Raw genomic sequence first — 17,508 nt, forward strand, 5'->3', positions numbered from 1 at the left:
GTCTAGTTCTGGGTCTAGGTCTGTCTGGGTCTAGGTCTAGGTCTGGGTCGGATCTAGGTCTGGGTCTGGGTCTAGGTCTGGGTCTGGGTCTAGGTCTGGGTCTAGTTCTGGATCTGGGTCTGTGTCTATGTCTGGGTCTGGGTCTAGTTCTGGGTCTAGGTCTGGGTCTGGGTCTAGTTCTGGGTCTAGGTCTGGGTCTGGGTCTATTTCTGGGTCTATGTCTGGGTCTAGTTCTGGGTCTGGGTCTGGATCTGGATCTGGGTCTAGGTCTGGGTCTAGTTCTGGGTCTGGGTCTGGGTCTAGGTTTTGGGTCTGGGTCTGGGTCTGATCTGTGCCTGGGTCTGATCTGAGTGTTGTGATCTCCAGAGTGGTGCAGTGGTCTAAGGCACTGCATCTCAGTGCTTGAGGTGTCACTACAGACATCCTGGTTCAAATCCAGGCTGTATCACAACCAGTCATGATAGGGCAGCCAACAATTTGTCCAGGTTTGGCCGCTGTAGGTCGTCATTGTAAATAAGAATTTCTTCTTAACTGACTTGCCTAGTTAAATAAAGGTTAAGATTTCTTTTTTAAATACCAGACCCTGGCACCACCAGTGGGTCAGGTTATGACTGAGAGACATGCGGTTTTCATTCATAAAAAATCACTTCAATAGATGGATAGGTAAATAGATTTAATTCATTCACAATGTATCTTAAATCACCAAAAAGTCAAGACAAAAAGTAATTTCCAGGAAAATCAGGTCAAATCTTCAATTTCTAGTCCATCTTTTTTAATGGTCTTGAGGGGACAGGTTCATTACTCACACCACTCAATGTGCATATGAAACACCACTTTGGCTCTTGAATAGTAGTAGGAGTAGCCCTCAAATTCAACCCTGTAGAGACTTGACTGCAAGGCATACTGAAAATGAAAAAGGAAGCTATTTTACAGGGTTATCCTACTAATTCTAGGCCTACTTAGGCATCGAATTGAATTGGAATATTGAATAAACGGTTTAGAGCACAGAGTTTACTTGATTTGCTCTAAAAGCACAGGGGGTGAGTGAGCGAGCGTTTGAGTTATCTCCCACTGCGTTGCAGCTGCACACCACACCGCTCCCCTCCGCTCCCTCCGCTCCCCTCTCACCCCTCCGCTCCCCTCCGCTCCCTCCACTCCCCTCTCGCCCCTCCGCTCCCTCCGCTCCCCACCGCTCCCTCCGCTCCCCTCTCGCCCCTCCGCTCCCCTCCGCTCCCTCCCGCTCCCTCCGCTCCCCTCTCGCCCCTCCACTCCCCTCCGCTCCCTCCACTCCCCTCTCGCCCCTGGCAAGAAACGAGACACTACTAGCCTATTACTCCTCCCTTCCCACGCGCAAAGTTGCAGCTTTCTCCCTTTCTCACACTTTTCTGTAACCAGCCTAAAGTTTTCCTCCTCATCCATGACGCTGGCCGTTGATGGAACGAAGAAGTCGCTAGACCGCCTATAAAGCACAATTGGGACTTCAATGCCTGTGAATCTTTTTAAATCTCTTGATTTTGGTTAGATGAAATATGCAATGTCCGCGGGTGAGTCGGGTTCTTTCTCTGCTACATTCTGTTTTGTTTTTGGCAGCAAGCCATGCCGAGTTCTCGCTGCCTGGCAGCCTCCTCTCTCCCGATGCAGAATCAGGTCAGTATGTCTCAGTTGTTACAACTAGGCTATAATAACTGCAACAATGTTTCGATTTTATTGTTGCAATTTCACACAAAGTACTTTATAGCCATTGCAAGCTTAGTGCATGAATTTGCGTTGGTAGTCAGTTTTTTATAAATGATCTTGTAGGCTATTGATAATTCCACTGTACTTCATTTTCCATTTTATCCTCAGGTCGCTTTCTCCAGTCAGATGTGTCCGTGGTCCATCCAGTCAAAATTTTCAGAGATGGACAGTTTCTCTCCCACTCTCTGGCACACCGCGGGCGGCGTAAGCGAGACTTGGGGCCTTTGGAGGAACGCGTTTATTATAAGGTGAACTACAAGGGTCGTGATTTGGTTTTCAATTTAACAGTCAACAAATATTTGGTGTCAAACGATTATATTCTGGAGAGACGAAATGGGAGTGTGAACCGGACTGAGCCCCGTACCACAGGGGAGAACGCGTGCCACCTGATCGGCACGGTGACGGATTCTACTAATGCGCGCGGGACAGCCGCCATCAGCGCCTGTGAAGGCTTGGTAAGAAATCAGGATGCTGATCTTATTTAGAATTTAACTCATGCATGTGACAGAAATCCTTGTTATTGCTCATTATGTACTCTGATTTTAACACAAATTGAGGTAGTTAAAAGACACTGCAATCCTTCTCCATCTTTATGCTTTTTGGAGTTATTTGAGTCAGTGATCAATATAAGGCTTCACTATAAGGCTTCACTATAAGGCTTCACTATAAGGCGTCATAATAAGGCTTCACTATAAGGCTTCACTATAAGGCTTCATAATAAGGCTTCACAATAAGGCTTCACTAGAAGGCTTCACAATAAGGCTTCACTATAAGGCTTCACTATACGGCTTCACTATAAGGCTTCACAATAAGGCGTCACAATAAGGCGTCACAATAAGGCTTCACAATAAGGCTTCACCATAAGGCTTCATAATAAGACTTCACAATAAGGCTTCATAATAAGGCTTCACAATAAGGCTTCACAATAAGGCTTCACTATAAGGCTTCATAATAAGGCTTCACTATAAGTCTTCATAATAAGGCTTCATAATAAGGCTTCACAATAAGGCTTCACAATAAGGCTTCACTATAAGGCTTCACAATAAGGCTTCACTATAAGGCTTCACTATAAGGCTTCACAATAAGGCTTCACTATAAGGCTTCACTATAAGGCTTCACAATAAGGCTTCACTATAAGGCTTCACAATAAGGCTTCACTATAAGGCTTCACAATAAGGCTTCACTATAAGGCTTCACAATAAGGCTTCACAATAAGGCTTCACTAGAAGGCTTCACTATAAGGCTTCACTATAAGGCTTCACTATAAGGCTTCACAATAAGGCTTCACTATAAGGCTTCACTATAAGGCTTCACTATAAGGCTTCACAATAAGGCTTCACAATAAGGCTTCACTATAAGGCTTCACTATAAGGCTTCACTATAAGGCTTCACTATAAGGCTTCATAATAAGGCTTCACTATAAGGCTTCACTATAAGGCCTTATTCACTATAAGGCTTCACTATAAGGCTTCACTATAAGGCTTCACAATAAGGCTTCACAATAAGGCTTCACTATAAGGCTTCACTATAAGGCTTCACTATAAGGCTTCATAATAAGGCTTCACAATAAGGCTTCACTAGAAGGCTTCACTATAAGGCTTCACTATAAGGCTTCACAATAAGGCATCACTATAAGGCTTCACTATAAGGCTTCACTATAAGGCTTCATAATAAGGCTTCACTATAAGGCTTCATAATAAGGCTTCACAATAAGGCTTCACAATAAGGCTTCATAATAAGGCTTCACAATAAGGCAAATCCACCACATTGAGAAGCAGGGACAGATAACTAAAATAGGAAGGAAATATTTATTTAGCTCCATTGATTTAGCTTCATTGATTAAGCTGAGATAGGACATTTAGTTTGTGTAATGTCTTGCCCTATTTCCAATTCACCTAGAAGCCACACCCTCCCCAAAGTCAGGAGAACTTTCTTTGAAATGTACAGGAGAGAGGCATCAGAACAGTACTCAAATATACAGAAGAGAAGCATAAGAGGAATTGGTATGTGGTATGGCTGGTCACAGGCTGCTGAGCAAACCCCGCTTTAGACTGACAGTACCCCGTCTGTTGGTCCAGCCTTCAAAGATTTCCTGAGACTGTTTGCAGAAATACTTTAGCTCCATGGCCCACAAATGACTGCGGCTGCCTCCTCTCAGCCTATACTGGGAGACTCTGTCTCCCTTGCACGATCTTTCCCTCTCTCTCCACGCTCACCCTACTTCTACCACTCTCTCTCCCTCTCTCAGCTCTCACTCTTTCTCTCTCTCTCTCTCTCCCTTTCTCTGTCTCTCTCTGTCTCTTTCTCTGTACAGTGTTATGTTTCTCCTTGTTTGACCACAGACAGTAAGTTTGAGAATGTGGTTTCTATGGCTACTGTTTAGAAAGAGACTGAAATAAGACTTGAGTCACACACACAAACGAGACGTCTGTATTTTTAGAATTCTTGTATGTTTCTTATAAGAACAAAGGAAATTAATACTTTGACTTTCATCACAATGATAGTTGTGAGCTTTGCTCTCTGTCTGTTGACCAGACAACTGCTGGACAGCAGAGAGAGACAAATCAAAATATCTGGACAGCAGAGAGAGACAAATCAAAATATCTGGACAGCAGAGAGAGACAAATCAAAATATCTGGACAGCAGAGAGAGACAAATCAAAATATCTGGACAGCAGAGAGAGACAAATCAAAATATCTGGACAGCAGAGAGAGACAAATCAAAATATCTGGACATCAGAGAGAGACAAATCAAAATATCTGGACAGCAGAGAGAAACAGAGGAAAACAGCTGGACAGTAGAGAGAGACAAAGGAAAACAGCAGGACAACAGAGAGAGAGACGAAGGATAACAGATGGACAGCAGAGAGAGACAGATGGAAACAGCTGGACAGCACAGAGATTTAAAGGAAAAGAGCTGGACAGTAGTGAGAGACAAAAGGAAACAGCTGTAAAGCAGAGAGAGCCAAAATAGAACAGATGGAGAGTAGAGAGAGAGAGTAAAAGGAAAACAATTAGACTGCAGAGAGAGAGAGATACAGTTGAGTTGAAAGTTTACATACACCTTAGCCAAATACATTTAAACTCAGTTTTTCACAATTCCTGACATTTAATTCAAGTAAAAATTCCCTGTCTTAGGTCAGTTAGGATCACCACTTCATTTTAAGAATGTGAAATGTCAGAATAATAGTAGAGAGAATTATTTCTTTCAGCTTTTATTTCTTTCATCACATTCCCAGTGGGTCAGAAGTTTACGTACACTCAATCAGTATTTGGTGGCATTGCCTTTAAATTATTTAACTTGGGTCAAACGTTTTGGGTAGCTTCCCACAAGCTTCCCACAATAAGTTGGGTGAGTTTTGGCCCATTCCTCCTGACAGAGCTGGTGTAACTGAGTCAGGTTTGTAGGCCTCATTGCTCGCAGACACTTTTTCAGTTCTGCCCACAAAATTTCTATAGGATTGAGGTCAGGGCTTTGTGATGGCCACTCCAATACCTTGACTTTGTTGTCCTTAAGCCATTTTGCCACAACTTTGGAAGTATGCTTGGGGTCATTTGGTCCATTTGGAAGACCCATTTGCGACCAAGCTTTAACTTCCTGACTGATGTCTTGAGATGTTGCTTCAATATATCACTTTTTTGTTGTTATTACTTTACATTTATTTAACTAGGCAAGTCAGTTAAGAACAAATTCTTATTTACAATGATGGCCTAGGGACAGTGGGTTAACTGCCTTGTTCAGGGGCAGAACAATGTAACGCTTGTCGTCGGGAGAAGGAGAGGAGGACCAAGGTGCAGCGTGGTAAGTGTTCATTATTTTAATAAACAACTGAGCACTGAACAAAACAACAAAAACGACAAACGAACAGTCCTGTAAGGTGACGAAAAACACTGAACAGAAAATAACCACCCACCAACAAAAGTGGGAAAACAGGCTACCTAAGTATGGCTCTCAATCAGAGACAACGATAGACAGCTGCCTCTGATTGAGAACCATACAAGGCCAAACACATCGAAATAGAAAACCTAGACCTACAACATAGAATACCCACCCACATCACACCCTGACCAAACTAAAAATAGAAACATACAAAGCAATCTACGGTCAGGGCGTGACAAACAACGTATTTTTACCTTGTCATCTCGGTGTTTTGATCTTGCAACCTTTCGGTTACAAGTCCAACGCTCAAACCACTAGGCGCCCCAAAACATCATTTTCTTACCTCATGATGCCATCTATTTTGTGAAGTGCACCAGTCCCTCCTGCAGCAAAGCACCCCCACAACATGATGCTGCCACCCCCGTGCTTCACGGTTGGGATAGTGTTCTTCAGCTTGCAAGCCTCCCCCCTTTTCCTCCAAACATAATAATGGTAATTATGGCCAAACAGTTCTATTTTTGTTTCATCAGACCAGAGGACATTTCTCCAAAAAGTACAATCTTTGTCCCCATGTGCAGTTGCAAACCGTAGTCTGGCTTTTTTCTAGCGGTTTTGGAGCAGTGGCTTCTTTCTTGCTGAGCGCCTTTCAGGTTATGTCGATATAGGACTCGTTTTACTGTGGATATAGATACTTTTGTACCTGTTTCCTCCAGCATCTTCACAAGGTCCTTTGCTGTTGTTCTGGGATTGATTTGCACTTTTCGCAACAAAGTACGTTCATCTCTATGCAGCAGAACGCGTCTCCTTCCTGAGCGGTATGACGGCTGCGTGGTCCCACGGTGCTTATACTTGCGTACTATTGATTTCTTTTGATTTTCTCATGATGTCAAGCAAAGAGGCACTGAGTTTGAAGGTAGGCCTTGAAATACATCTACAGGTACAAGTCCAATTGACTCAAATTATGTCAATTAGTCTATCAGAAGCATCTAAAGCCATGACATAATTTTCTGGAATTTTCCAAGCTGTTTAAAGGCACAGTCAACTTAGTGTATGTAAACTTCTGACCCACTGGAATTGTGATACAGTGAATTATAAGTGAAATAATCTGTCTCTGTAAACAAATTACTTGTGTCATTGTAACGATCGTCCTAGGAAGAAGGAGTGGACCAAAACGCAGCGTGGTAAGTGTCCATGTTAATATTTATTTTAACTCAGAACACTAAGACGAAATAACAAAAATAGACCAACACGAAACAGTTCTGTCTGGTGCAGACACAGAGACAGATTACAACTACCCACAAACACAGGTGGGAACAGGCTACCTAAGTATGGTTCTCAATCAGAGACAACGATTGATAGCTGCCTCTGATTGGGAACCATACCAGGCCAAACACATAGAAATACAAAACATAGAACAAAACATAGAATGCCCACCCCAACTCACGCCCTGACCAAACCAAAATAGAGACATAAACAAGGAACTAAGGTCAGGGCGTGACAGTCATGCACAACATAGATGTCCTAACTGACTTGCCAAAACTATAGTTTGTTAACCTCTTGACGCTAGGGGTCAGATTATTATTATTTTTTTAAATAACGTTCCCAAGGTAAACTGACTATTTCTCAGGTCCAGATCGTAGAATATGCATATCATTTACAGATTAGGATAGAAAACACTCCAAAGTTTCCAAAACTGTCAAAATATTGTCTGTGAGTATAACAAAACTGAATCTGCAGGCGAAAACCTGAGGAAATCTAACCCGGACGTGATTTTTTTTAAATTTTTTATTTTTTATCTGTGTTTCCTTGCCCGTCTTTCTTCCATTTAAAGGGGTATCAACCAGATTCCTTTTCCAATGGCTTCCTCAGGCTGTGACCAGGCTTTAGACATAGTTTCAGGCCATAGCTCTCCATTTTCTTTCTCTCTTTTATTGAATAGGTTACGGTCCGGTTGAAATATTATCGATTATGATTGTTAAAAACAACCTGAGGATTGATTATAAAAAACATTTGACATGTTTCTACAAACATTACGGATACTTTTTGGAATTTTCGTCGAACGGAACGAGGCTTTGGTTTTCTGAACATAACGCGCAACCCAAATGCCGTTTTTTTGTTATAAAAGTAATATTTATCGAACAAAAAAAACATTTATTGTGTAACTGGGAGTCTCGTGAGTGCAAACATCCGAAGATTATCAAAGGTAAGCGATTAATTTGATTGCTTTTCTGACTTTCGTGACCATGCTAATTTGGGGCTAGCTGTTCTAGCATTGATTGATACACTCACAAAAGCTTGGATTGCGTTCGCTGCAAAGCATATTTTCAAAATCTGACACGATAGGTGGATTAACAACAAGCTAAGCTGTGTTTTGGTATATTTCACTTGTGATTGCATGATTATAAATACTTGTAGTAATATTTTGCGCCCTGCAATTCAGCGGTTGTTTAGGAAAATGATCCCGCTAAAGGGATCCGTAGCGCAGAGAAGTTAACAAGAAATTTGTGGAGTGGTTGAAAAACAAGTTTTAATGACTCCAACCCAAGTGTATGTAAACTTCCGACTTCAACAGTAAATGAAACAGCTGGACAGGAAATTAGCTGGATAGCACAGAGAGAGGCAAAAGAAAACACCTGTAAGGCAGAGAGAGACAAAAGTAAACACCTGTAAAGCAAAGAGAGACAAAGGAAAACAGCTGGACAGTAGAGAGAGAGACAAATGAAAACAGCTGGACAGCAGAGAGAGACAAATGAAAACAGCTGGACAGCAGAGAGAGACAAAGGAAAACACCTGGACAGCAGAGAGAGACAAATGAAAACAGCTGGACAGCAGAGAGAGTTGCAAAGTAAAACAGCTTGACAGCACAAAGAGATACAAAGTAAAACAGATGGATAGAACAGAGAGAGAGACAAAGGAGAACAGCTGCATAGCAGAAAGAGACAAAGAAAAACAACTGGACAGCAGAGAGAGAGAGAGAGACAACGGAAAACAGCTGGATAGCAGAGAGAGTCAAAGGAAAACAGTTGGACAGATGAGCTAGATGAAGGAATAATGCTGGACAGCTGAGAGAGACAAAGGAAAAAAGCTGGATAGCAGATAGAGAGAGAGAGACAACGGAAAACGTGTGGACAGCAGAGAGAGAGAGACAGAGTAAAACAGCTGGACAGCAGAGAGAGAGAGACAGAGTAAAACAGCTGGACAGCAGAGTGAAACAAAGGAATTAAGATGGACAGCAGAGAGAGACAATCAAAAACAACTGGATAGCAGAGAGAGAGTCAAAGGAAAACAGTTGTACAGCAGAGAGAGTCAAAGGAAAACAGCTGGACAGCAGAGAGAGACAATCAAAAACAATTGGACAGCAGAAAGAGTCAAAGGAAAACAGCTGGACAACAGAGAGAGTCAAAGGAAAACAGCTGGACAACAGAGAGAGACAAAGGAAAACAGCTGGATAGCAGAAAGAGTCAAAGGAAAACAGCTGGACAGCAGAGAGAGACTAAGTAAAACAGTTGGACAGCAGAGAGAGAGAGAGAGACAAAGTAAAACAGTTGGACAGTAGAGAGAGAGAGACTAAGTAAAACAGTTGGACAGCAGAGAGAGAGAGAGAGACTAAGTAAAACAGTTGGACAGTAGAGAGAGAGAGAGAGACTAAGTAAAACAGTTGGACAGCAGAGAGAGAGAGAGACTAAGTAAAACAGTTGGACAGCAGAGAGAGAGAGAGAGACTAAGTAAAACAGTTGGACAGTAGAGAAAGAGAGAGACTAAGTAAAACAGTTAGACAGCAGAGAGAGAGAGACTAAGTAAAACAGCTGGACAGCAGAGAGAGAGAGAGACTAAGTAAAACAGTTGGACAGTAGAGAGAGAGAGAGACTAAGTAAAACAGTTGGACAGCAGAGAGAGAGAGACTAAGTAAAACAGTTGGACAGCAGAGAGAGAGAGAGACTAAGTAAAACAGTTGGACAGCAGAGAGAGAGAGAGAGAGACTAAGTAAAACAGTTGGACAGCAGAGAGAGAGAGAGACTAAGTAAAACAGTTGGACAGTAGAGAGAGAGAGAGACAAAATAAATCAGCTGGACAGAGAGAGAAAAAGGAAAACAGCTGGACAGCAGAGAGAGACAAAATAAATCAGCTGGACAGCAGAGAGAGACAAAATAAATCAGCTGGACAGAGAGAGACAAAATAAATCAGCTGGACAGAGAGAGACAAAAATAAATCAGCTGGACAGCAGAGAAAGACAAAGGAAAACAGCTGGACAGCAGAGAGAGACAAAATAAATCAGCTGGACAGCAGAGAGAGACAAAATAAATCAGCTGGACAGAGAGAGACAAAATAAATCAGCTGGACAGAGAGAGACAAAAATAAATCAGCTGGACAGCAGAGAAAGACAAAGGAAAACAGCTGGACAGCAGAGAGAGACAAAGGAAAACAGCTGGACAGCAGAGAGAGTTACAAAGTAAAACAGCTTGACAGCAGAGAGAGAGTTTAAGGAAAACAGATGGACAACAGAGAGAGAAATACATGAAAACAGCTGGACAGAAGAGAGAGACAAATGAAAACTGCTGGACAGCAGAGAGAGACAAAGGAAAACAGCTGGACATCAGAAAGAGTCAAAGGAAACAGCTGGACAGCAGAGAGAGACAAATGAAAACAGCTGGACATCAGAAAGAGTCAAAGGAAAACAGCTGGACATCAGAAAGAGTCAAAGGAAACAGCTGGACAGCAGAGAGAGACAAAGGAAAACAGCTGGACATCAGAAAGAGTCAAAGGAAACAGCTGGACATCAGAGAGAGAGTCAATGGAAAACAGCTGGACATCAGAAAGAGTCAAAGGAAAACAGCTGGACAACAGAGAGAGAGACAAAGTAAAACAGCATGACAGCACAGAGAGAGTCAATGGAAAACAGCTGGACAGTAAAGAGAGACAAAGGAATATAGCTGGACAACAGTGAAAGAGACAAAGGAGAGAGTTCCATTCTGTACCTGATGATTTACTTTGGTAGAACTATCAAGAGGATATGGAAGAGGATTAACGATGTTCTGTAAAATGACCGGAAGAGTCAGTACATGGCCTTTCTCTCAGTGTTTCCTCCTGTCACATCAGGAATGTCTTTCCTGCAAGGTCTTGTCTCACATTCAGTCAATCGTGTTTGGTTTGCAGTCATTTTTAATGAGCCAAACTGTGTAAATACATGGCCTTGAGGATATGCAGCTGTTGTGATAATGCATGCGTTTGGGCTAGAGCAAAGAGACATTGAGTGTGCAAAGACATCCATGCATTTGTTAAAACTTCTTTATGATAGGGGGCAGCATTTTCACTTTTGGATGAATTGCGTGCCCATAGTGAACTGCCTCCTACTCTGTCCCAGATGCTAATATATGCATATTATTATTACTATTGGATATAAAACACTCTGAAGTTTCTAAAACTGTTTGAATGATGTCTGTGAGTATAACAGAACTCATATGGCAGGCAAAAACCTGAGTAAAAATCCAAACAGGAAGTTTGGTCAATGTTCAACTCATCGCTGATTCAATTCCCTGTAAGATATGGATCTGTCCTACGCCTTCCACTAGATGTCAACAGTCTGTAGAACGTGGAATGAAGCCTCTAGTGTGACGTGGGGCCGGATGGGAGGTGTTTCAGTCATTAGTCTGGCAGAATGCCAGTTCCTGGTCATGCGCTTTCCTCATGATATCACCTTGCGTTCCATAACTTCTACAGACATGAAGGAATGCTCCGGTTGGAACGTTATTGGATATATATGATAACAACATCCTGAAGATTGATTCTCTACTTAGTTTGACCAGTTTATTCGACCTGTTATATAACCTTTTGAAGTTTTCGTCCGAGTTCGCCTGCAGCTGCGCGAGCGTTTGGACATGTGCACTAAACATGCTAGCAAAAGTAGCTACTTAGACATAAGTAATGGACATTATCGAACAAAACAACGATTTATTGTGGAACTAGGATTCCTGGGAGTGCATTCTGATGAAGATGATCAAAGGTAAGGGAATATTTATGATGTCATTTCGTATTTCTGTTGACTCCAACATGGCGGAGAAATTTTGTTATTTTTGAGCGCCGTCTCAGATTATTGCATGGTGTGCTTTTACGTACAGTTTTTTTTAAATCTGATACAGCGGTTGCATTAAGAACAAGTGTATCTTTAATTATATGTAAAACATGTATCTTTCATCAAAGTTTATGATGAGTATTTCTGTTATTTGACAGAAAATATGTTATTTGCATTTCTGAACATGGCGCCAATGTAAACCGAGATTTGTGGATAAAAATATGCACATTATCGAACAAAACTAAAATGTATTGTGTGACATGATGTCCTATGAGTGTCATCTGATGAAGATCATCAAAGGTTAGTGATTCATTTTATCTCTATTTCTGCTTTTTGTGACTACTATCTTTTGCTAGGAAAATGGCTGTGTTTTTCTGTGGCTATGTACTGAGCTAACATAATCGTTTGGTGTGCTTTCGCCGTAAATCCTTTTTGAAATCAGACATGTTGGCTGGATTCACAACATGTGTAGCTTTAATTTGGTGTCTTTCATGTGTGATTTCATGAAAGATTGATTTTTATAGTAACATATTTGAATTTGGCGCGCTACATTTGTTCTGGCTTTTGGCCAAGTGGGAAGCTACCGTGCCACATATCCCAGAGAAGTTGTCTAATGGTTCCTAAATGATTCTTGAACTGACCTACCCATCTCAAACTTAAGTTCTCATTTACAACTGCGACCTGGCTAAGATAAAGCAAAGCAGTGCGACACAAACAACAACACAGAGTTGCACATGGAATAAACAAACGTACAGTCAATAACACAATAGAAAAGTCTATATACACTGTGTGCAAATGAGGTAAGAATAGGGAGGTAAGGCAATAAATAGGCCGTAGTGGCGAAATAATTACAATTTAGTAATTCAACACTGGAGTGATAGATGTGCAGAAGATGAATGTGCAAGTAGAGATACAGGGGTGCAAAGGAGAAAAAATATATATAACAATATGGGGATGAGGTAGTTGGATGGGCTATTTACAGATGGGCTATGTACAAGTGCAATGATCTGTAAGCTGCTCTGACAGCTGATTCTTAAAGTTAGTGAGGGAGATATGAGTCTCCAGCTTCAGCAATTTTTGCAATTCGTTCCAGTCATTGGCAGCAGGGAACTGGAAGGAAAGGCCGCCAAAGGAGGAATTGGCTTTGAGAGTGACCAGTGAAATATACCTGCTGGAGCGCGTGCTACGAGTGGGTGCTGCTATGGTGACCAGTGAGCTGAGATAAGACGAGGCTTTACCTAGCAAAGAATTATAGATGACCTGGAGACAGGGGGTTTGGTGACAAATATGAAGCGAGGGCCAGCCAATGAGAGCATACAGGTCGCAGTGGTGGGTAGTTTATGGGACTTTGGTGACAAAACGGATGGCACTGTGATAGACTGCATCCAATTTGCTGAGTAGAGTGTTGGAGGCTATTTTGTAAATGACATCGCCCAAGGATCGGTAGGATAGTCAGTTTTACTAGGGTAATTTTGGTGGCGTGAGTGAAGGAGGCTTTGTTGCGAAATAGAAAGCCGATTCTAGATTTGATTTTGGATTGGAGATGTTTAATATGAGTCTGGAAGGAGAGTTTACAGTCTAACCAGACACCTAGGTATTTATAGTTGTCCACATATTCTAGGTCGGAACCGTCCAGGGTGGTGATGCTAGTCGGGCGGGCGGGTGTGGGCAGCGAACGGTTGAAAAGCTTGCATTTGGTTTTACTAGCGTTTAAGAGCAGTTGGAGGCCACGGAAGGAGTGTTGTATGGCATTGAAGCTCATTTGGACGCTGTCAGGATGCTCTCGAGGGTGCAGCTGTAGAACCTTTTGAGGATCTGAGGACCAATGCCAAATATTTTCCTGTGACATTAACTGAGGCACTTACCCCCTAAAATGGTCAACGGGACAGTATTGTTGGTGGACCGACAGGGTACACACGCAAAAAAGCTATAAGCATAATGTACATACAGTACCAGTCAACAGTTTGGACACACCTACTCACACCTAAAAGTTTTTCTTTATTTTGACTACATTGTAGAATAATATTGAAGAACTCAAAACTATGAAATAACACATATGGAATCAAGTAGTAACCAAAAAAGTGTTAAACAAATCAAAATATATTTTTGATTTTAGATTCTTCAAAGTAGCCACCCTTTGCCTCGATGACAGCTTTGCCCACTCTTGGTATTCTCTCATCCAGCTTCATGTAGTCACCTGGAATGCATTTCAGTTAACAGGTATGGCTTGTTAAAAGTTCATTTGTGGAATTTCTTTCGTTCTTAATGCGTTTGAGCCAATCAGTTGTGTTGTGACAAGGTAGGGATGGTATACAGAAATAGCCCTATTTGGTAAAAGACCAAGTCCATATTATGTCAAGAAAAGCTCAAATAAGCAAAGAGAAACAACAGTCCGTCATTACTTTAAGACATGAAGGTCAGTCAATACGGAAAATTTCAAGAACTTTTAAAGTTTCTTCAAGTGCAGTCTATAAAATATATTATGATTTGTTTTGATGTCTTCACTATTATTCTGAAATGTAGAAAATAGTACAAAATAAAGAAAAACCTTTGAATGAGTAGGTGTGTCCAAACCTTTGACTGGTTCTGTATCTAGGATCTTAAAATAATCCTGCAATAAGAGGACATTTTAATTATTATCTGGATTATAATTAATGGACGTTTTTGAAGTGGTTGATTACATTCGTAAAGGAAAATGAAGTAAAAAAAAGGTGGAAATTGCAATCTTCAGAAAGCCTTTTGAAACCCAAACACACTAAAAGTTTTACATTTCCGAATGTTCTCCTGCAACAGGGTGATCAAATTAAGATCATACATCTGTACCGTAAAAGCTTTACCCAAAGCATTAGAGTATGAGCTGAAGATGCACAACCACAACATTAACAGTGTCCAGACTAACGGATCATAAATGTAATTTTATTACTTTTTTTTTTACGTGACTGGACCAGTAATATAGTGTGTGCAACTTTCGTCATTTTCTACACCCAGTCTTCAGCCACAACTGAGGGGTCCCAACCCACCATTGCACTAATCCTCCCAGTAAGGGAGGATATGACCATAGGACCAATCTACTATACACTCCTAGAAGAAAGGGTTCCAAAAGGGTTCTGCGGCTGTACCCTTAGGATAACCCTTTTTGCTTCCAGATGGAACCCTTTTAGGTTCCATGTAGAACCAAAAAGGGTTATTTAAAGCAGTGGTTCTCAAATGGTTTTGCCTCGTGACCCACATTGAACCAGGTTGTCCCTGCTGCAACCCAATATTCACATCACGAAAAGGAATCAGCAAAATAAAATCTGGAAAACTATTTTTAATGCTATATCGATAATAATTGTAGCAATTGTATGACAAGGGAATAACATTCCCACCTCTTTCATTGTCAATAATACATTTTTGCCCCTATTCTCGATGAAGAATGTTAATAAATTCACTGGTTTGAGACCAAAAAATCTACCAAAATAGCGCTGCTAATAGCTCTATATTGAAAATACCGTGATTGAAGTAAAATTGTTCAGAGATTAAATTATTTACAAATGTATGTTCATTATAATTTCTACACATGTTCTACCTGGTTTAACCCGTTTAAGTTCAGACTGGAGTATTTCTACATAATTATATCTATTTTAGTTTTACTCAGACACCCTCAGAAAATCTTTTGGGTCGCGACCCACCAGTTGAGAAATGCTGCATTAAAGGGACAGCCGAAGACCCCTTTAGGTTCTAAATAGCAGCTTTTTTTCTAAGAGTGTAGTGTTCCTCAGTAAGGAGGGAGGAACGTAAATGACCAGACCACAGGCAGCCAGCTGTGGGAGGGAAACACTGCCAGATCCAAGCTGCAGGAGAGGCCATGTCACTGACTCCAGAGACACACAGGCAGTAGAGGCACTCTTTCCAAGTATGAAATGATGGGCCTTCATGGTTGTCATTGTGAACAATTCCATCATGGTAAAACACATCACCCTACTCTATGTTTGCATAACACAACTGCCTAGAAAATAGCCCTATAAACCTGCCTTGACCGACAGTAGGACAAGGCCTGGTTTTTCTCTCACTCATTGGTTGTCCTGGTTTTGAGGGTTGATGTGTACAGATGTAGGATCTTCATTTGATCACCCGGTTGTAGGACATTTTTAACTTGTAGTACATTTGAGGTTTAAAAAGGCTGCTGCATTTTGTAATTTCCACTTTGAAATTTCCAGCTTGATTTTCCCTTACGAAAAATTGATCAACCCCTACAAAAATATCCATGATTTATAATCCACATTTTGATTCACATTTCCTGTTGCCTTTGGATTATTTTCCTGCTGCAGCAAACTGGCTCAAATTAAGATGCTACATCTGTAGCTTGGCATGGAGTGGGAGTAAGCCCAGGCGACAGCACACGGGCATGCCTCTGGAATGCAATAAGCCACAGCGTGGTTACTGTTACCAAGCGAACACCCTGCAACCTCTGATTCCAGCACACTCCTGGGAGAGTAAATAAAGACCAGATAAGGTGAAATGGGCTCATCCTGTACAGCACTTCGAGATATTAGCTGATGTACGAAGGGCTATATAAAATAAACTTGATTTGATTTGATCCAAACAGAAAGGATAAAGACAATACTACCAATCATGATAATGTACAGCACTATCTCTGGTGAGCTGGATTTGGTGTGCAAAGATTTGAAAGGACTAGCAGTTGATGATGTTCTCATATAAAATGCACAAGTTGTATTCCATAATAATGTCACGGGACGTTGTAATTTTTGGATGGTACAGTGGTCCCATTTCTTCTTTGTTTCTGTTTTCAAGCGCTGCAGTCAAACCAAACCCAACGCTTTTTCAATGGAGGAGTTGGTTGCCCCAAGGCACTACAAGGAATGAGTAGTTGAACATTCAGTGCCATTATTTCAGGACATTATCTTTTGTGAAATGCATATCTCCTCACGCTGTCCTGATGGAAAATAATGATACCTCTGAAGCCATGTAAAGATCCCACTCACATAATAATTTGACAAGACCTTGAAAATGACTCTGCCTGTAGTCCAACTTCTTATCTTCTGCATTTGTGCAAAAGAGAGCAGATGTCATTAAAGTACTCTTAAAATGTAATTTTTTGGTCTGTTTGTGTTCGTGGTTGGAATCATTATGGTGAGCTGTTGTGTGATCCCTCATCACACAGTCCCCACCTCCCCTCCCCATGTGCCCCAGTAAGGAGTGGAAGGCCACAGACTCACTCTGTGTTACAACAGACAGGAGGCAACTTACCCCAAACCCTTTTGGCCTGCAATCCAAAGTCCAGCAGAAGCAGTAAACAGAGCTAAAGCAGTTCCACATGGCTTCTGTATTTAACACACACACGCACACACACACACACACACACACACACACACACACACACACACACACACACACACACACACACACACACACACACACACACACACACACACACACACACACACACACACACACACACACACACACACACACACACACAGAGACCTATGTTATTACAGCCTACCCTCGCTCTGGCTGGCACCTCACACTCAAACACACTTCTTCTCAGATACCCACAGGTGAGAAGGAGGAGGAGGAGGAGGAGAAGGAGGAGGAGGAAATAGTGAGGCTTAGAGAAGGCAGGCTGGGTCTGTTGGCAGAATTTAGGGGATTTAGAATGCACCACAAAGGCCTTTGTAAAAATCTGAGCCCATTCTGTCCTAATTGGTTTTGGTCGTTCTGAGTAGAGCTCTTTGTTTGTTTTTTCTCAATATCCATGTTTGTTTCCTTAGGTTCTCTGAAAGTACATTAAATGCACTTTGAATGAGGAACAAACTTTT

At 41.6% G+C, this 17,508-nt stretch overlaps 1 protein-coding gene across 1 annotated transcript in view; it reads left to right on the forward strand.

Annotated features, from left to right (window-relative positions):
* The first annotated feature begins 1,328 nt into the window (after positions 1 to 1,328).
* Positions 1,329 to 17,508, forward strand: part of LOC139545107 (A disintegrin and metalloproteinase with thrombospondin motifs 12-like) — a 59,995-nt gene continuing 43,815 nt past the window's right edge. The window contains exons 1-2 of the mRNA XM_071352511.1: positions 1,329 to 1,647; positions 1,846 to 2,192. Of these exons, the coding sequence (XP_071208612.1) occupies positions 1,530 to 1,647; positions 1,846 to 2,192 (465 nt within the window). The 5' untranslated portion in view covers positions 1,329 to 1,529. The remainder of the gene's footprint in view (positions 1,648 to 1,845; positions 2,193 to 17,508) is intronic.

Source organism: Salvelinus alpinus, chromosome 19 (assembly GCF_045679555.1).
Source record: "Salvelinus alpinus chromosome 19, SLU_Salpinus.1, whole genome shotgun sequence".
Lineage (NCBI taxonomy): Eukaryota > Metazoa > Chordata > Actinopteri > Salmoniformes > Salmonidae > Salvelinus > Salvelinus alpinus.